At 45.8% G+C, this 21112-nt stretch overlaps 1 protein-coding gene across 6 annotated transcripts in view; it reads right to left on the bottom strand.

Moving 5' to 3' along the window:
- The window catches only part of ZNF423 (zinc finger protein 423), a 219717-nt gene that overhangs the window by 93031 nt on the left and 105574 nt on the right, over positions 1–21112 (bottom strand). For all 6 annotated transcript variants that reach the window (XM_064519577.1, XM_064519574.1, XM_064519575.1 and 3 more), the window contains one exon: positions 1685–4908. In XM_064519577.1, the coding sequence (XP_064375647.1) occupies positions 1685–4908 (3224 nt within the window). The remainder of the gene's footprint in view (positions 1–1684; positions 4909–21112) is intronic.

The raw sequence follows: 21112 nt of genomic DNA, 5'->3' as shown, positions 1-21112 counted from the left end.
TCTGCAGAATCAGATGTATACACCAGCAGTTTTCGTCAGGCAGTTACCGGACCCAGAGGGAACACTATCCAGTTGTTTTACTAAAAAAGCAAATGAAATGAAACAAAACTTGTGGTGGGATTCGACTGGAAGCCCTGGACGGGGTGTTGAGGCGAGCTGAGTACCCGCGGCCGGCAGAGCCGGGCTCCACGCTGGCAGGCGTGGGCCAGCTCCGGCCAGGAGCCGCCGAGGCGCACGGGCATGGCGCTGGGCCGCAGCTCACCGGCCTGTCACAGCTCCGCTGCGGTCACTGCAGCAGGCACTGTCAGGACACGCTTAGGGTCTTCTCTTACCTACTGGGCCACGGACATTGCATTCGAACAGTATTTTCAAGTTCTTTTAATGCAGTAAAGATGTGTTTGTGGGTGCTTTAATTAGCAGATTGACATAAACAGGCATATATGGTTGGAAGTATTCATTAGGAGTTGGGTGCCTGATTTCCTTAGATACTTTTGAAAATCTCACCCCATCATGTTTAATTAAAAATGTCAGATGATATCAATACTCAGATGTGTCTGCTGTTGGTCTCCCGAGAAGATTTCCAAAACCTACTTCTCATTCCATCTGTTCCTGACAGAGCAAGGACTGACTTGGCCCATTCTTGAACCAAAACATCAACAAATAATTTTAAAAGACTATAAACTGGAAGTGATATTAATCTCCTGAGCAGGCTTCTGAAACCTTACTTGGATACTGCATGTTCCCAAGAATCTTGTAAGCTAAGAAATGGGAAAGCAGGCTATCTGTGAGCTCTGAAGGAGAACACACTTTGCTTTCTAATATGTAACCTGCGTATTAGAAAACAACATGCAGATTTGCTAGAGGAGGGCCATGAAGCAGCTCCTTTTAAAATCAATGTGTAAATCACCTACCATCTGACCAACCCCTACCACATAACTGACGAGTACCAAGGTGGGCGGTGCAGCTCCACCTTGGCTAAGGCTTCCTCAGCCTTAGGTTTTTCCAAGTGTATTTCCTTTTTCACTGGCGTGCATATACATACACAGACACACACACACACACACACACAAACATCCAAGTAGTCTCACACCATTCACACTAACAGACATGCACAAAGACAACCTCTTTAGAGCAGAAATTTGTTCCAGGTGAGGCATTCACCTAACTCACTACATTTTTCCTCACAAATTCGTTTATCTTCCTGCTCGTGATTAGTTCCCAGGTAAGAAATTATCTCATTCTTTGGGTATGATAAATTATTTTGAATTTTTTCTTTTGGGTACTGAGAATCTCCTTTTTTTCATGGAAATGCCCCAGCTTTTCCAGATCTGCCAATTCAGTAGCATCAGAAATCATGGACAAACTCAATCCCACCATCCAAGTGCACCATGGATGTATCTCAGCTCTCTGTTGACAAATTTAGAGCAGTTTTATGATAAAAAATCTGATGCTCTGCCACTAGGAATCAAGGAGCCTGCAAGACTGAGCAACATGTAACTTTTCTACATGCATTGCTATACCTTTCTTTCTTTTTCTTTTAATAGCACAAGTAACGTTATAAAGTGACAGTGACAAAAAAAAAAAAAAGAAAGAAAAAACAAAACCCAAAACATCAGATCTGGTCTCAGTCAATTAAAGGTCTACATTTCATCACTCAGAGATTTTAAAGTGCAGCTGTACTTACTCTGGGAACAGGGGATGTCTGGGTACCTTTCCTTTGGCCACTAGTCTCAGGTGTCAGGTCTCGGTGGTCTACCTGAATGTGGCTCTCTAGGTCTTCAGCACTTTCAAATTTGACACTACACTCTGGACACCTCAGACTGCCACACGGCCTCTCGTTCACCTCCTGTGGGGTCAAGCCTGAAGACTGTCCATTGGTGCTCCTGGTCATGCATCCAGCACACAGGCCGTACGGAAGGCCATTAACATCCAATTTGACCAAGTCCTGCTTATTCCGGAACTCTTTCAAGCACAACGCACACTTGTAGAGTTTTTGCAAGGCCTGGCCGTTGGGCGACGAGGTTGCAGAGTTTCCTGCCAACTTCTGCATATGGAACGTCCCATGGATTTTCAGCTCCAGGGTGGAGGTGACGGTCTGCATGCAGACAACACAGCGAAAGCCAGTGAGGGAGTTTCTGAGATCTGGGTGCATCTGGCAGTGCTCGATGAATTCCTCCTCGCTCTGCAGTGGCATTTTGCAAATCCGACACGTTCCTGTATCCAAACTCTTGCTGTGAGTGACTTTGTGCTCTGTCAGGGTCAGGAGTGACGGGAAGCGCTCCCCACAGATGGGGCACATGTAGTGCTTGGCCGGACCTCGATGGGTCTGCATGTGCTCTCTCAGGCCATTTTCTGAGAAAAAGGTCCTTGAGCAGATATTACACTTATGGCTACCTTTGATGAACTCTGCTTTCTTCCTAGAACAGTCATCCTCTCCAGGCCGGATGTTATGATCTCTCAAACGATGGTTCTGCAAGAGGACCTCCATAGTATAGGCAGCCCCACAGATATCACAGCCATACATGGGCTCAGAAGCATCTACATCGTCCTCACTGGCTTCATGACTGTTGGAAGTATCTGGATTCTTCATTAACATGTTCTGGATATCTGCACCTTCTGTCTTCTTATTTGTGGGGGTCATGCCATTAGCTGTACCATTTTCAGCACTAGCATCAAAAACACAATGTTTTTCCCGCAAGTGTTTTTCAAGCAAGATGATGGCATGAAAAGCTTTGCTACAAAACTTGCAGTTGTATTTTTTGCTGTGGGTTGTGATGTGGCATTGCAGTTCTACCTCTGTGCTAAAGGTCTCACCACAGAAGATGCATTTGTGAGACTTTGCTGGATTCCCCAAGTGGCTATGCTTCACATGGATCTGGAGATCTACCTCCTTCCTAAAATCCCAGTTACAGGCTGTGCAACGATACATCTTCTTTTCATTGCTGTGCTTGACTGCCAGATGCACTTGGATAGATACCTTGGAATCAAAAACTTCTTGGCAAAGGGTGCAGTGATACAACACAAAAGTATGCATGTCCAGCAAATGCTTCTGCAAATCATCCACCGAAGAAAACTGTTTGTCGCAGCTCTCACATACATAATGGGTTGAAGTTGTCATGTAATGCACGGTGAGATGCTGCAGAAGAGACTCCTGGGAATCAAAGTCTTCTTTACACTGAGGGCAAGACTGTTTCCTCAACAGCAACTCCAAATGCAACTTTAAATGGGTTTGAAAACTCTCAAAATTAGAGAACTTTAGATCACACTGATTACATGGGTATTCGCCATTAGACACTGAGTTTACGCTAGCAGAAAGCCGTTGCCTTTTAGGGGAAGAGACTTCAACATCAGAAGAAACTGGACTCTGCTCTGCTTTTGACTTCTTATTGTGTGCCAGAGGAATGTTCTTGTGGTTTTCTTTAATATGCTTTGTAAGCTTCAGGATGGAGCCAAAAATGGGGGAGTTTGTGCAATAAGGGCATGAATAAACTTCCATAAAAGACTGTGTTGGCTGAATGACAGGGGAATCCAATTTTGAATTTCCTACATTGCAGTGCGTCTGCTGAATATGCTCAGTCAACGTTGCTTCGGTCAGAAAGCCCATGGAGCACTGGTTACAGAAGAAGGCATTGTTACCATCTTGAGGGGTAGCGTTTGGGCCGCAGTGAGTAATACGGATGTGTTCTTGTAAGCTATTGATGTCTGCAAACATCTCAGGACAGTAGTTACAGTGAAAGGCAGATATGTTGCTAAACTGCATCATGGGATAGGCATGATTTTTGTGCACCTTTCTTACGTGTTCGTTCAAGTTGTACAGTGTAGGCATGGAATCAAGGCAGATCTGGCACGTGTGGCTTTGCTGAGGTTTGTCCGCGTGAATGGTCTTCAGGTGGATCTCCAGAACAGCAAGGCTGTTGAAGTCACGCTTGGAGCAGTAAGGACAGCTGTAAGTAACTTTAGACCAGTTCTGGCCCTCCTCTCTATCCACCGATCTGATTTTCTTTTGTCCTCTCAAAGGCTTTAGAGTTGAATCCGGGGTGGAACCTCTTTCCACCGAGGCGCTTGAGTCGGGCGTTGCGCTGCTCATGGAGGCCACGCTCCCCAGGACCGGATCAGGGCTGATGCTGTGGTTGCTGGAGTCAGGTTGTCTGTGGCTGTCCAAGTGGCAATACACTTCCTCCACTGAAGAAAACTGCTCTGGGCACATAGGGCACTTGTGTTTTTTGTTGGCATGGGCTTGATGAATGTGTGAGAGCAGCGAGTTTTCGTCTGCAAATACTTCAGGGCAATGAATACACTGCAAATCTGCCTTCTCGGAAAGCTGTGGGTGGCGTGTCATTACGTGCTTCTCCAAATCTTCAGTCTGACTGAATGTCTCTTCACAGTAATCACACATAAAATCATCCTTCTTCACCTCTTTCTCAGTCTTTGCCATATGTTCCTTGTTCTTTTTATGAGCTTGCATGTGACTCTGCAACGAGCTGGTAGACGAAAACCCACGCTTACACACAGTACACTTGAACGGTTTGCTGGAACTGTGGGTTTTCAGGTGAATTTTGAGGTGGTCGCTGCGCGAGAACGCGGCCTCGCATTCGTGGCAATGGTACTTTTTATCCCCCGTGTGAAGCTTTATGTGGCGATCCCTACTCCTCTTATGCTTAAAAAGCCGGCTACAGTAGGTGCATTTGAAAGGTAGTTTGTCACTGTGGATCTGCTCGTGCCTTTTAAGGTAGCTCAGGCGAATGAAGGACTTATCACAAAACTGACAGGGATATGGCAGGCCAGTCCCCCCTTCCTCCTCCCCGATGCCGAGATCACACCCATCTCCTATCATCTGAGTGGGTGATGCAACATCTTTGCTGGAGGGAGATGAAGCCACCCAGGAGAGTTGTGGGTCGTCATCACCATCTGTAATGGGAAAGCAGAAAGGAGATTAAAAACAATTCCCAGTGCATCTGTGAAATAAGGACAAAGCTCTCAACAACACTATGGGCTTCTGCTACTACTGTGCAAAAAAAATCAACTAAAAAAAAAAGTCTCTTGAATTTCAAAGGGTGTTTGGGAAAGAGGTATAAAATATATCTCTAAACATAATCCATGACTATGCCGGCATATAGTATTAATAAAAAGCATTTTTCTTCAGCATGTTTAACACCTGCTCACTGTACTGTAAATCAATAAACAACAAATACAGAAAGCAAAACACAGTGTGCGATGAAGCAACGCAAACATTTGAAAAGCTACAGTATTAAGTGATCACCTGTGATTTTGTGGGTCTTTTTAAATGTTACATCAAGATGATTTTAAGTAATGTCTCCATTAAACAAAATCCTTCAGTTCTGTCTCAAAACTGTAACAGAATTAAAGGCTGATCAAAAGCAAACAGATTCGAACATCTATGGAAAATAAAAGCATCAGATTTGAGACAGCTCAACAAACTCAGAGATTTGCATCATTACCACGTTCATTCACATGAAAGGTAAGGTTGCCTGCTTGTTATGAAAACAAACAAATAAAAACCCAGAAAACCATCATCGTCGGAGATTTCAAGACATCGCAAAACAATCAACTTCGGGAGAAAACAGCAATGGCCCAGCCTCTGCTTTAAGGACTAGTTCCTTTGCTCAATATGAGGCTTTGGAAAATATTTTATAACTTGATATTACCATGAAAGAACACAGTGCCATCTCCAACTGCAAAACAGTCATTTTAGGAAAAATACATGAAATTTTGGCAGCTTTCATAAGCGGAATTGCTAACAAGAAACAGAAGGGAGCGAGTTCAAATGTACCGGTTCCAATAAACGCAGAGATGTCGAGTGAAGCAAAATCGCCACGAGTCTGGTACAAAGCTGAACCGCGGACGGCAGCGAAAATGCAATTCACGCAAACAGGGGAAGGCGCTGGCCCCGCGTGCACATTCGGAAATGCAAAAAGAAGCCGGTTCTCCAGACATGTTGTCCTTATAAAACATTTAATGCTCCTACTTCAGCTCTTACTGAAACAAACCGATAAAAAAAGCCCTGACCGCGCGAGCAGGCTGCACGGGGTGCCTGCCGCCGCCGGCGAGATGGGTGCACCGCGCAAGCGGAGCCGAGCGTCCTGGGCCGCCACGTGCTTGGTCCGAGACCACTCTTTTTCATCCCGGGAGAGCAGAGATTCGAGCTGCTCTGTAAAAGCCAGACCAAACGGTCATGCACCACACAAGGTCCGCGGCACGGACCCTCCTTGCAAGATGCACCAGGCTTTGCGCCCCGCTAACCTCCCCGCACCGGCTGGGCCTCAGCTTAAAAGCAGAGGGTGCGATGCGCTGACTTTAACGCACGTGTTTCCCGGGCTGCATCTGCTCAGCCGTGCGGCGGGCTCCCCGTGCGCTGCGTCCGGCCGGCCCCGCGGCCCCGGGCCCCTGCGCGGGCGCAGCCGGCTGCCGCCTCGCGGATTAGCCGGCGGGGAGGTGCCGGTGGCTCCCGGCTGGCTGAGTCCCGCCGCGCGCCAGCTGGGCTCCTCCGGGACGCAGACAAAGGCGGCGGGGAGGGGGATGCGGGGCCCGAACCAGGGCAGCACATGCTGCAATTGCTACCGCCGCCGATTTTTTCCTGCAGGAAAAAGAAACAAACAACGAAAAAGCTGGCCTCCGCGGTCATGTTTACTGCTCTAGCTGCCTGGCTGCAATTTAAATAATAAGAGGTGGCAACTTTGCGGTGACTGTCATGAAAACACACGCTTTATAAACACCTCCCCTTTTGCAACAAGCAGGCTGCAGGCGCCTCGCCGGGCGCTGGGGCGGCTACGCGGGGAGGCAGCCCAGGGGCTGAACCTGCTTCCGCCAGTACAGCTGCATCGCTGCACCGTGGAACCAGACGCCGCGGGCCAGACGCAGCGCCGCCGCAAGCCAGGCCAACCCCTCGGCTCCGGCGACCTTGTGCCACTGCCACGTGCCCACGCGAGCCGTGGAGCTGGCCCGCGACGCCAACCTGACCACGGCTCCGAGCGCTCCCTTTGCCTCCGAGAGGAGCCGACCTGCCTCCCCGCGCGCCGGCGAGGGGCCGCCCCCCCGCTGCTGCTCTGCAGACACCCCGGCTGCCCCGAACGCAAAACCCACCGGGGCTGGTATTGCTCTGCGAGCGAGGCACGGAGACGCTGCTGGGCTAACACAGTTTGGATTCAAACAAATTAACGTCTCTCAGATTGGAAAGCTATGTTTGCAATAAAAATGGAAGCGTTTGCAGAGACGGTTGAAAGCAAAGATTGTCTCCTTTCGTTAGCTTGACGTAGACCTTTCACCGATTTACATGGTTAGCTTTTGGATTCCTTTTATGGCACTGTTTTCTCATTCTTTTACAATTTAAAAAGAATTGGAAAGCTATTGTGCAAGCCCTGAAAACAATCTACCTTGACTTCCTTGCAAACAAGCCATTAAATTACTCAAGGCCTAAAACTGAAGAAATTAAGAAAAAGTCATTATCATTAATCTCTTTATGGAATGAAAAATAGCCCTGCTAATTTTAACTTGCCATTTTAAATTGAAGAAAAGACCCATAATGAACTGAGAAGGAAATTCTAAGGTATTTTACCACAGCAATATTTTACTGGGAAGATATATTTGAGATGTGGTGTGACATGTCTGGCAATGATGGCTAGAATAATAATTCTACATTAATGCAATCAAAGGAATGTAGCAGAATGAGAAAAATCACTTTAAAAAGGAGATTAAAGTCATTAAAAATGGCTAATCCTGCAAAGTGGGACTGTACTAAAATAGAGAATCACATGGCTGGTGCAAATCTTTTGTCATTTGTGCATAAGAGAATCAAAACAAGTATTAAAAGGGGAAGAAAATTCAATAAAAAGTTTAATTGGGGGAAAAAGAGCATTAAGGAGGCTTCAGGATGTCGGGAGTGTTCAGGATACACGTGTGGGTCACCAAGCTGAAAGAACCAAACTTGATGATGAATCTCAAAGTGGTACAGTAATTAAGCAACTTAATGTTCGGCACGTTTACGGGGCAGCAAGCATTCATCATCATCACGGAGGACCTCGTTCCAGCCTCAGTGCATACAATAAATGTATTTTTCCTTCTAATAAGAGCAATTTGGCCAAACTGCAGTATAAATCATACTTCATTCTCTGTTTGTCCAGATACCGTGAGCCAAGTCCAGAAATGCATTCATGAAGCAACAACGCTGAAAGGGAGCCGCAGGAAGCGCGATCCGGTCGGGAAGGGAGCCGTGCAGCACGGCACAGCTTGCGGGACGGGAGCAGCCCTGTCTCTGCAGCACACGCTGATGGCGTTGATACGTTTATTATTTCCAAGTTATTTTGCTAATAGAGATAAAATCACTGCACTGCTCCCCTTTGCGCCCGGGAGACCTTCTTCACAGAGGATGATGAACCAGGGCGGTTAGGTCTGGGAGAGGCTCTTACTCGGTGGGGTTTATTCCTCTAGCACACAGCTGGGTCACAAGAGGAAGAGTCAAATTAAAAAAAAAGGCCCCCAACTCAGTTGGTGGGGAAAGGTGGTTTTTTGATTGAAATTCGGATTCCTGGTTCTTTCCGAGCCTCTCTGCAGGTCTGCATCGAGGCACAGAAGCTAGAAGTGGCCAGTGCACCCAGCTGCTTTAGCCCACTGAAAGCTGCTGGGGCTGCAGCACCCAAGAAACTCAGGTACGACAGAAAACATGCTTGGCATCGTAAGATATGCCTATAAACCGTCGTGTTTCAGTTCCTCATCTCTGCAACAGGCAAAAGACATCTGCTGCTCGGGGCAAATTACAGGGCTCGCTTCCTGCACGCCGCCGAGACGGCCGCAGGCGGACCGCCCAGCAGAAACGCCACCAATTTCAATAATTATTATTATCACAGACGCCTAACTATGAGCATACGACACAGAGGTTCAGAGAAAAAGGCTGAGAAATCCTCAGGAGTGGCCACAGCAAATTTGGAAGGGCTCCACTACGCATTAAAACCGAGGGCGGATCTTTACAACGGATGGCGGCAGGCGCTTCACGCAGCAGCGCTGCTCATTCGCACTGCCGCGCCGGCGTGAAATAACGCAAATCAAGTGGACGTACCAAAGGCTTTAAGCTTCACTCTTTTCAGTGCACTCTGCGTAACAGAAGGCAAGAGCGGACCAGCAGCACCACTTCTGAGCTGCCACTGCGCCCGTCCTCGAACGATACGGCAAGAGCAGCTCTGCCAAACCCAGCACCATCGCGCGCCCAAACAACTCCACCGAACAACGGCAAGGGAGCTCTGCAACTCCTTCCTAACTGTGCCTATGCTACGTCCAAAGCAAAACTGAAACTGGGTGAAAAACCCAGTGATGGTAATATAGGTGACACCACACACGGTGCCATCATGATTATCTGTGACTTAAGAAAAATGCAGCTATACCTAATTACACGCTTACGTGGCAAGCATTTTTGTTGGACTAAATTACCGACGGTTACTGACTCTTTTTCCAACTTCTCGGCTTTGCACTGCTGTTTGCTTTTAAGTGAGGTTTTAAAAAAAGGGAAAAGAAAGATGATGTCTGGCTTAATGGAAAAATATATATAATCTACTTTTTCTTCTCATGCATAGAGTAACTTGGTATTTAGAATACAAAATCAGCTCAAGATGTAGTGTAGAATTTCAAACATTAAATTTTCTGGGACGTCTGCTGTAGTTAAACTATTACACACAGACAGTTTAAACCTAGTTGTCTTTGTCTAAACCTTTCTGCTGTGATCAAGGAACATTTAATTACTCTGCCTCTTTTTTATGCTGCAAGTTAAGAGTACACACAAAGACATGTATTGAAGCTTAGCTGATATATAGAAACTTGTTAAGCCACAGTAACACGTGCCTGAGCCCTCAATTTCTAGCAAAGCTATTGAGACTCAGTAATGACCATGGATAGGATGATATATAGTTCTACAGAGATCACAAAAATCAGAAAGTTATTTTTAACATTATTTTTCTTAAACAGTCTGTATTTTACAGGTAACAAAAAATTAACATATCATTAAATAAGTTATTTCGCACTTCACTAAATGGTGCAATAAGGGGCGGAGGAGAAAGTTTTATGTTAGATCTAGGAATAAGCTAAATGCTTTCAGAGTTGAATCACTGTTTTTCTTTACTCCCTTCGGAAAAGCAGCAGATACTATATTCTGCTGTGCATCATGGACTTGGGACTGAAAACAGCTGCACTCTAATTACATGTAAAGTGTACCAAAACATTCCTTTTATCACAGACTGTAAATCTGTTAGCATCTGTCTCTCCTTTGTTTCTTCCACAAGATACAAGCTTGTTTCTACATTTTTCTCACCTGTAGCGGTGATTAAAATTCATTATAAATGAAAGGAGTGAACACTAAAACAAGTTCCTCTGTGTACAGTTCTAAACTCAAATTAGAAACAGCTGTTTGCTAATTCATGCAGTGATGTTTTGTCGTGCTCTGTGAATCAATAATAACTCACCCTATTTCCACAGAAATGTGAGGATTATCCATACATTTTGCTTTGCAATTTGTCCTTCAGAAATGTTCAAATGCACAGTCAGTCTTTTTTAAGCGAGATTAGAGGATGATAGTGGCAATATCATCAATGAATTAACAAAAAGATATTAATAGCTTGCCGCTCCTGCTTACCCTGCTAGCTAGCGGGTCCTGTGCCATTCCTGCCTACTTTGGTACCTCCGGAGCATTTAGCAAAGACGGCACATCATAAGACCAACGTGAAAGAACAAAACTGCGCGTGGGGTCACAGGCACAGATCACTGATGCAATAACCACATTGAGAGAATACTCTAAAATCAGAATTTCAGCTATGACATGTACAACTTTTAAATATAAAGAATGGCAAAGCCCTTAGGAAAACCATCCTAATAGAATAATTATTAGCTCTAACAATTAGTTACAATAATTAATACTTTTTCTAATTGCTACTAATATTCCTTCGTATGATCTCAGCCAGAGCACAAACTTCCCTTGACCCTGTTGCTGTACAGACACAGAACTGCATTCTGCACTTCTTGCTACTTGATGTCAACATCTATCATGATTTCAACACTTGATTATACAAAACAAAAAGACATTGCACAACAGTTAAGAGCCCTGTCTGCCTCATTTTTGCATCCAAACCTGGCCACCCAGAAGGGGCTGTGGCCACATTTCGGGCAGGTCCCAGCGCAGTTTTGCTCTGGTGGCAGCAGTACACAGCCATCTCTGTAGTATGCGCAAGCAAAGTCCTTTTCTACCATGTATATATAAAGATGTTTTTCCCTCCTCATGTTTTGTCACTGTGCAAAGGGAGCACGCTCCTCCTGCAGCGCGGATCCAGGGGCTGAGGTTGGGAAGCACCCGCACGGACACGGGGAGCAAAACCAGCCTTTCTGGTGGGATGAAGTGCACGAGATCGACTTCCTAGATTTATGATTTCCTCTCTCCCATTTGATCGGGCAGCTCTAAATACAGCAGGCACCCGCCCTCAGGCTGTTTTCCCCAAGTAAGCCTTGGGCACGTGCAGTCCAACTGACCCGGCTCAAGCTCTTTCCCTCGGTCCATACCCACAAGCGACCATCAGAAACTCAGACCAGTAGGTGTTTGGAGAAACTCAGTGAATGCAGAAACTGACATTACTCAAGGAAAGACTTTTTTCCATGAACTGACCAGATGAGTGTGATTTAATTTAATGCTTTACTGTGCTCATTTTCATGTTTCTGAATTGTACTTCCAAGTGAAGATTAAGTCATCAGTCACAATCCATTTAGCTCATTCATAAAATCCACTTAAGGGTCACGTTCTCCGTGGTGAGTAGGGAAGCTCGGACGGCAGCACGACAAGGGTGGTCAGCACCTCCCGCAGAACTTCAGCACGGGCAGCAACAGGCTGGAGACCACGTTAACGGCACGGACAGCCGTTTGGAGGAGTCAGTGCCTTTAGAGCTGGGGCAGGGGTAAACTGGGGCAAAAGAGTTCGGCCAGCGACCTCAGGGGAGCTGCTGTAACTCCTAAGGCAAACGCACAGGTACTTGTGCGCTGGTAGACAACATCAGAGTGGTGCCTCCATTTCTGTGGAGCTCTGTTTCAACTTTTCTGCCACGTATCAGCTCTGAGGCAAAAGAACCACTAACAAGGGAGAAAAGTGAGACCAGACATCACAGCTGATCTACCTCTACCTGTTTCTTCTCGCTGAGGTCACCAAAAAGTGACTGGATTGCTAGGGTAGTTTGCTATGATTAGATCTTCAGCTGGTGCTATGCAGTGTCTTGACCTCCAGGCAAATCATTTTGTAGTTCCTGTCTTTACACATATGAAAAATACTTTTCCCCAAACAAAATTTTGCTCCTAAATGAGTATTTCACATCACTTCTCAGTAGAAGATATGTCAATTGTCACGCTGCAAACCTGAGAAAAACCTCATGCTTCAAGCCTCGGCCCTGCAGAGGACTTTACTGCCAGGCTTTCCGGCCTGAGGAATTTAAAGCTGGTCATATTCTTAGAGCAAGTTGCTGGGGAAAATAAAAACAGCCTGTTAAGTTAGAAAGAGTAGGCTGTTCCAGGCTCTCCTTTTGATCTAGGTGGGAAAACTGTGACGCACTTACAAACTTAATGGGCTGATGTTCATGATGAATAGACTCAACGCTGAAAAACACATGTTGGCTGAAATTACTCAGCAATAAACAAACAGTAAAAAACAACAACATCCAGATTTTATATTGCCTTCAAAGAACCGAGGAAAAAAATCAATAAATTACACGTGACAGACAGTATCAAGTAACCTATTTTATAGTTATACATATGCACTGTCGGTCTGATTTCCAAAATCGTGTATTCACACTAAGCCTACTGAAATCAAAAAAGCCCTGCAGCTGCTCAGCACTTTTGAAAACGTGAGTGGCAGAAACATTAAATACATGCAAGTCTACGTAGAGGTATTCTCAGAAAAGGTACACATTTCATTAATTCGCAGGCAAGGTCTCATGCAAACAATGCAAATGGGAAAGACAACACACTTGTAACCATCTCGGCTTCCCCAACGGCATATGGGGTATTTATGTAGGTCTGGTCAACGCGGCTGCTCCAGGCTTTCCCCAGCTGCCTTCGGGGAGCTGCTGCAGCGCGGGGATGCCCGCGGGTGCCTCTGGAGCCACCGAGCTGCCGCTGCCCCGACCCACGGCGAGGCGGCAGGCTTTGCGGCAGCTAACCGGCCTCCCAGTCCCCGGGGAAGGCCCCCGTTACGGCAAAGTACAACTCGGGGCTTGCTACACTCAACGATTCTTTTTTTTTAATATTTCACTTAAAAGTGCAAGAGAAGCCCCAACATAACAAAAGCAAATGCAAAACCACTCTGCTGAATCCTAAGTGCATCTCCAAGTATCATCTAGTCAAACATCAGTCAGGAATCTGTACCCGGTTTGTGACCAGCCTCAGGGGAACAGCATTAAAGCACAAGTAGGAAAAGAGGTTCTCCACTTATCAACACCTGATGGAAATAACTGAAAGGTCTAAAAAGAAAACAACTGTAGCTTTTGTGCTGTGCAAGATGAAAGCCAAACACTGTGGCTTACTTAGATCTGTATTTCACGGCGTACAGTAACGCTGCTTCTTTTTACTAACAGTATCTGTCATTTTTAATAAGAAACAACTTTTAAAACAAGTAAGCAAACAAAAATGCTTATCACCCGATAAGACTGCTCCTCGGAGAATCAGCGCTCGGCTGCGAGAAGCGTGCAGCGTGGCAGACCTTGCCAGTTTAACCAGCAGTGACCCGGTCCCCGCGGTCCGAAAACTCGCAACAAAACAGCCCCCAGAAACCTGCTCTCTTCTTCCTGCAGATCTTTGGCCTTTCAACTGAAGGAGCCCACAAAAAACGGTGAGACTCATCCCCCAGATTTTCAAAAGAAGAGCATAAGTGGCAGCTGAGGTTTCTCTCCCCACAACACACGTTGGCTCGGCTGAAGGAGGCTCCCGCCTGGCTCTCGTCAGTGCAACCCGCTCCAGCCTTTCCTAGGGAGGACTCGCAGGTACAGGGAGAAAGGAGAAGCAAAGCCAAGGAGCCCTACCGAATCCAGCCGGAGAAGACAGCCCCACCACGCTCACACCCAGAAACCCTACCGCTTCAGGGAACGCGTCTCCAACGTCAGCTGAAGGCACCACGCTGAACGTGTACCAGAACGGGACGGGACCTTCCTTAAAGTCCTGCTAATGGCAAAGATCTCCTCCTCCAGAATTGTTTTAGGTGCCGATTGTTCATATTAAGATATCTCTAGTTTAACCAGAAATGTAGGCTCCATCCTGACTTCACGTTTTTCTTTTTTCTTCCCCCCTGCAAATGCGAATTGTACAATTTATTCTAGTTAGCGACTGTCTCTGTGCCCTGGCCACAGATGCATGAGAGAGTGAATTTATAATGAGGAAAGGTGCAGGGCACAATTACGTGTTTAAATGGGATTAAAATGAGGGTTGAAGTGTACATTGAATCATCTCAATTTATCCCTGAAGAGGAGGAGGGACGGGAAGCATCCTGTCCCTTAGCACAACTCTATTTCCCCATCTTCTCTGCCCAACAGCACTCGGTCCATTTGAGACCAGGGTCATATGTGCTGCAGTTCACATCAGGGACGTAAAGGAAATTTTTCCCCTCATGTGAAAAGGTTTGGTACTTGCCCCTCGACCCCCAGTGTGGCATGCCTTACACGCACAGAAAACCCATGTAAATACAGTGTATATATACGTATATGTAGTGCGGCAGAGAGAAGAGATACCAAAACCTGCTTCTGAAATGCAGCTGGTGGATACAAGGAAGAAGCTGAATCCTGGCTCTACCATTAGAAAGAGGCAAAATAGAGACATTAAGATGTATAAGTTCACACACTAATCGTCTAAAACAGACAGGAATGTTGTCAATAAGCTCGGCACGACTAAGCGGGCAATTTAAAGTTTTTTGGAAATGAAAAATTACTGTTTTCATAAGCAACAGGAAGAGTTTTAAAGCTCAGAGCAGCTTCACTTACACAAACCCTACTGTCCTAAATACTGATAAATACGGGAAAAAAAAGTTGCCTCTCTCCCTCTTCCTCAGGAATCAGTTTGGTTTTCTCGTGCCCCTTTTCCAGACTTAGTGGCCAAACTCTCTGGCCAGGCAGCAGCACGAAATGGGCAATTCTGTTGGTATTACACATTTATCTTCTCACATAGGAGAACGATAAAATAGGGTATCCAAATACAGTTCTCATACAGTTCTTTTGTTTTGCCCAGGCTGTTTCATTACTTATTTTATTCCTCTCTAATAAGACAAAAATTTTAAGGACAACACAATTTTCTGACCACAGATAACTTGGATTGCTATCTTAGTTTACATGCTTAAGCATATTTCACCCTTGCAAAAGCAAAACAAGCATGGACAAATGAATGGTTTGAACGAAAATTCAATAACTTCTTATTGCATCTTTTGCCAGAATAAATACTTGTGAAACTGAATCCCACTTCCTCCATTTCACACTCATTATGACACACATGAGAATACGAGTCCCAAGAATTATGGAGGTGCCAACCTTGGCTACCCAATTAAGACTGAATTATTTTTTTCATTTAAGATAGGAGTTCAATATCTTTGTTCTGTTGAAAAATGGAACCTCCAGCTCGATTCTGGAGCATCTGAGTATAATATTAATCTCCTGAGTAGTAAATATTAGACTGACATAGAAGCAGTAACTGTATGATTTCAATTAAATCACTTCAGATTTTGGGGTCCTCGATCTTCAGAGCTGGTTTTTAAAGACATACTAGATTTTTTTAAAAAATTTTGTCCATTATTTAGGAATGTCATACCTTTGTATCTTTGGGTTTCCTACAAATACAACCATAACCCTAGACTTCCTGCATCAAGAAGGTTGCAACATCACATTTACCCTGAAGTCTCTGTGCACAGCCTTAAGTGTCACTCCATCCTGATTCAGTTCTTCAGCTGGAATTAAGATACTGAATCTGATTTGATTTTTGTTCTTACTGCATTGCTTTGTATCCTAACACTCCCATTTGCCAGCAGTGGTGCCTAACAAAACACGAAGCAGAGGTGTAGGCACAAAAGAAAGAGCCCTTATAAATGCACAGGAATATACAGTGTCAACACGTACCAGTAGCCCAATGCGTGCAAAAAGAATTAAAAAAAAAAAGGAGGCTACTCACTCGTTCATTATTTTACAGTTTCACTGTATTTTCCATTTTAAAACATTTTACTATCTTTCTGATGTCGTGAGAGAAGCCTCCACTGCAAACAGATGAAAGCAGACCCCGCCAGCCATCCTGCACACATCCCCGGCAGAACCCCTGTGCAAAGTGGGATCAGGTAACAATATTTACCATGTACAGTAATTATGAAAAACTGTAAGATTGTGTAATTATGTATTTTAATTACATGATCTGATTAGGTTTTTTAATCACTTCATAAAAAGAAAGGAAATTCACTGAGGTTGTCAGAAAGTTAATAAAAATAAGGTAATTCACCGCTAAAGCTCACCATGGTGCCTTTCTAACTACTTCCTTGCTGCACCCCACTGTGCCTAGGTATTGGAGGTCAACCACAAGTATTAATTTCCTTACTTTTATTAACTTTGGTGACAACATTCATGCTCTTTCGGCACGGGGTTTTTTTGTCCTTGTTTTGTTAGGAAATGCTTTCCCTTTGGCTGAATGCTACCTCGCGAGAGGAGAGGCGGCGGTCGCGCCGAGCCCCGCGGCCGCGAGGAGGTGCCCGGCAGCCCGCGGCACCAGCGCCGGCACCCAGGCGTTCCCCCAAACGGCCGCGCGCGGGGACCCACCGCTTTCGGGGCAGGACCCAGCGCTGCTGCTCCAGCTCTGGAAAACAATTCTCCTAACTTTTGGACGCGGCTCTGCTCTAAGGAAACATTTTCTTTATATCCGCGCTGGGACTCGATAATGCAATACTTGGCTATCGGGTTCAGCAGCTCTGTTTTGCTCATTTCTGGTTCACTCCCTCCCTGCTCCAGCCCTTCTTCTTCCCCGAAAAGAAACCCAGAGGCTGGGACGAAACGACACAGGCGCACGTCGAACGGCGGCCTTCGAAAGGACATTGGAAAGGGGGAGGGCACAAAGTGACTGAAACAGGCTTTTGCAGGGAAAATGGAGAACACTGTGTACAACAACGTGATGCCTTTCCCTTCGTACACCATTTGTGGCTGCAGATTACATTCGCAAAGTCCAGCTTTCAACATCGTGCAGCCAAAAGCAAACTAGCGGCACAATTTTCTTCCTGGCTACTTTACTTTTGAATTCCTTGACGGACAATGAGGTTGAGGTTAAAAAAAAAACAAGAAAAAAACAGGAAACCCCCCAAGAAGCCACTTCTTCCCATGTACTTGTAAACCTGTGCAAACTGACAGGGGAACATCCTTTAACCTGCTGACACGGTTTACTCTGGCTCGTGGTGCAAATACGGGCTTCTGCCAGCAAATCCGAGTGGCACAAAGTGAGCGAGACCCGACCCTCTGCACACTCGGTGCTACAAAGAGCTTGCTCAGCTGTAGGTATTTGTTATGTTTTCTTTCACTATTGCCAGTGTTTTTGCTTTTGCACTTCTATATGGCATCTCTGCTCAATGAAGCTACAAAATACCCGTAACATTTACTTTGAAGCCTGCTTTTGTGTGCATTTGTTTCTTCGCATGGCCTGCAAAAGACCAGGAAACTACGGCTTTTAAACCAAGTCTCCCAACTGATAGCGAGGGCTCAGAGAGCTATGCAAGACAAATACTGGAGACAAATGCCAGTTACTCCTGAAAACCAAAAGTATTTTCTAGCGTGAGTCACAGCCAACCTCTGGACAAAGACATCAAAACAGAAAAATCTCTATCCTTGCATGCTCCTGACTAATTATCCCTAAATTATCCAAGCCCTTTCCAGGATTCTGCTCTACGAAAGGGAATTTTTCTGATGGCAATCAGTGATTTTAAAAGTTACTATGCATTACTGGCTTCTCTTCTTCCCCTCCACTCCCATTTACCATCTTGCTTTTTTCCCCCCATTTCTCCATCCCCTCCCAAACACAAATTACTAGACTGCAAATGCAGGGCAGGTCCAGACACCCAAGGGGTGAGCCAAGATCTCCTCTCCTGGGGAAACTACCACAGTGAGCTCAATGACTATTTGAGATGTTTGCTGGTACTAGGGAATAATATTTCCCCTGGGCACTTTCGGGATAGAGTCTACCACCTGGGTTAAGTCATTATTACAATCAAGCAGAAAAAAAAAGGAGAGGGAGAGAAAAGATGAAAAAACACTACAGCAAGCATCATTAAAGCTCATCAAAAGTGCATTAGAGAACACCTGATAATATACTCTGAACATTAATGATCCTTACGATATACCATATTAATGCAGATGTTATCAGAATTAATGGAAACAAAATTTTCCATTCACACACTTCCCTAAAATCACTGTTCAAAAAAAGTCTCTCAGAACTATTAGTTGCCAGCATTTTTCTCTGCCTCTGGAAACAAAAGGATAAAATAAGGCCTCTGATCCTATACATGTTGCTGATCACCAGTCTCAGACAAGTACTCTGACTTCAGGATGCTTTATTGGCGTTCAATGGCAACGTGCTACACTTAAAATGGATGATGGTAAGCCAATATTAATAAAAGGGTTGTGATTGTGTTGGCTTAAACTGGACTATTATCACTACTAAGATGAATTTTACTGGCGGCCTTAAAACTCTGACGCGGGGCAGCAATTTTTCCCCCTCCGTGCTACGAGGCGGACGCGTGCGTGCGGCAGGAACGGCAGCGCGACGCTGCGGCAGGGCGCCGAGTGCCAGGCTGCAACAAGCACCGCTCGGGGGGCTGAAGAGCCTCATACTTCGACCAACAACTGAAATGGAGGTCAAAAAATTAATTCTAGGCACTGCTCAAGTCCTATGTTCCTCCTTTACGGAGACTGCAAATCATGTCAAGTTCTGCATAAATAGGTTTGGTGGGGGTATTAGAGGGTGAATTACTGTCATCTAGGTGCTAGTGCTTAGTAAAGCAAGGACTATCAAACTCCTTCCACCAAAATCCAGCGTGAACTGCTGCTCTCGAAGGAAGAAGGTCACCCGGCCAGGAGCTCTTCATAAAAAAACCATGGAACAAAACAACAGAAAAGCTCCCAAGCACGCATGTTTTATAAATACAAGAGTCACCCCTAACGCCCAGACTTATATTCCCATTTGAAAGCCGAAGTGAAATCTTTCCCAAGCAAGCAGCCGGTCAGCTCTGCAGCATCTCAGCATTCCTGCTAGAGAGCCGGGAAGCAGGAATTATTTTTAGTGCAGCCAAGAGGCCAGGCACATTTCAGGCAGTCTCCCAGAGCCTGCTTCAATACCATGTGGGACATAAACCCACAAACTATGAAAGAACCCAAATCAGTATTGTTTTCTCAAGTGACATCCATTATCCCTCATCTGAGAAAATTAACACGTGTATCCAGAAGCTCAATAAACTAAGCTCAGAGCCAGAAGTCTAGGATTAACCCTTTCTCTGTCACAGGCAGTCTCATCTTTTAAGTCAGCAAACTGCTAACACACTCTGTTTTGTAGTCTGTGGTTCTGCAGTTCAGAGCAAACAGAGGCATCAAGATACATTTATACTCCAGCCTAGTTTCAAAATGTTACAGTACCCAGAGTGATCCAGAATTTCCAAATGCCAAACAGCTACAGAGATATAAAAATGCAGATACAGAAGGGCCATTAGACCAACACATGCTGGTTTGGGTTGCATTAGGAAGAGCGTCACAAAACAAGTGAAAAACAGCTTTTGTGCAAAGTCTCTTATTTTTTGACATGTGAGTTAGCTGTGGATCTAGCAGTAAAATGCTATGAATATTAAATATAGGCAACCTTTGTTGCTCTGCCAACTTATTTCTACACAAATGATAATATTTGAAGATTTTTATTCCGGGCAAGTGTCATACATACAGTCCCACGGCCTGACATGCTAAAATACACGACCAGGCCTGCAGAAGAAAAGCAAGGCAAGGCTTTTCCCCACAATCGGGCCGATTGTGCTTATTTCCAGATAATGCTCGGGGATGGCTAAGTTAGGAAAGCAGTCAGGAGCAAGGCTGATATTAAGGTGTGGACGACCAGGCAAGGCTGGGCCGAGGGCGCGTTATCGCTCGCAGCGTCCCAGCAAGGCGCCTCCCGCCTGGTGGCCCGTCCTCCTGGGGGACGCTTGGCTAAGCAGCTCCCCGGCGAGAGCACGGGACGCACCGAGCCTACCAAACACCGAGCTCCGAAGCAGGGCTAATAATAATAAATCTCATTGTTACCCCAGTGCTTTAAAAACGGGACCCCCTGGCCAGAAGCCAAAATACAACATCAAAGGGGGCCTCGGCAAGCCAGGCTCCGAGTCAACATTCGGGTGAGAGCCCATCACCTCCTTACCCTGACAGCAGGCAAGAAAAGTTGGCGACATCTGCTCGGAGGCCAGGGGTCAGGCCAGCTGGGGCCGCGCCGCGCCGCACCGCGCCGCAGGGAAGCGCGGGCAGCGGGCTGCAAAAGCCTCCCCAGACCAGAAAGAAAAAACAATGCCGACGTCTGTACCTACGGCCGGTGGGCCTCAATTCATCGCGTGCAAAAGAGAGCACGTTCCCTTAAAAGCGTTTCTGCTGGTGACGAGAAATGCAAGGACTTGCGCACAGCACTAGTAAACACTGCTGAACTCCCAAACTGGGTGTCCTGGTGACCACTGCGAAGCCCTCAAAGTCCCTGCTGACTCCCCGCTAGTTATCCTGGCTATCCTGGGGTCTGCCGGCGGCACAGGAGTAATTGAGCTGGGTGGGCTTCTTCATGAAAGAGGGAGCAGCAAGTTGTTCCAAAGATGGCTTAGAAAAAAACCCACACATTAGCAAATGTACAACGTGAAGCACAACGCAACTGATTCAAAGACTGTTTTCCATGTGTGACGAAGCACTGGAGGGCAGCAAGCAAGAAGGCTTTGAGGGTGCTGCCACATTTAGAAACCAAAAATCCATCAATGAAAGATAACCCTCCATGTTTTTTTTCTCTATAAAAGAACTTTGATTTCTTGGGAAAATCAATAAGAGTTGATTACTCAAAATGGCAACATCAA

Source organism: Dromaius novaehollandiae, chromosome 13, assembly GCF_036370855.1.
Source record: "Dromaius novaehollandiae isolate bDroNov1 chromosome 13, bDroNov1.hap1, whole genome shotgun sequence".
NCBI classification, from domain to species: domain Eukaryota; kingdom Metazoa; phylum Chordata; class Aves; order Casuariiformes; family Dromaiidae; genus Dromaius; species Dromaius novaehollandiae.
The sequence above is the reverse complement of the archived record's forward strand: the minus strand, read 5'-3'. Positions and strand labels throughout refer to the sequence as shown.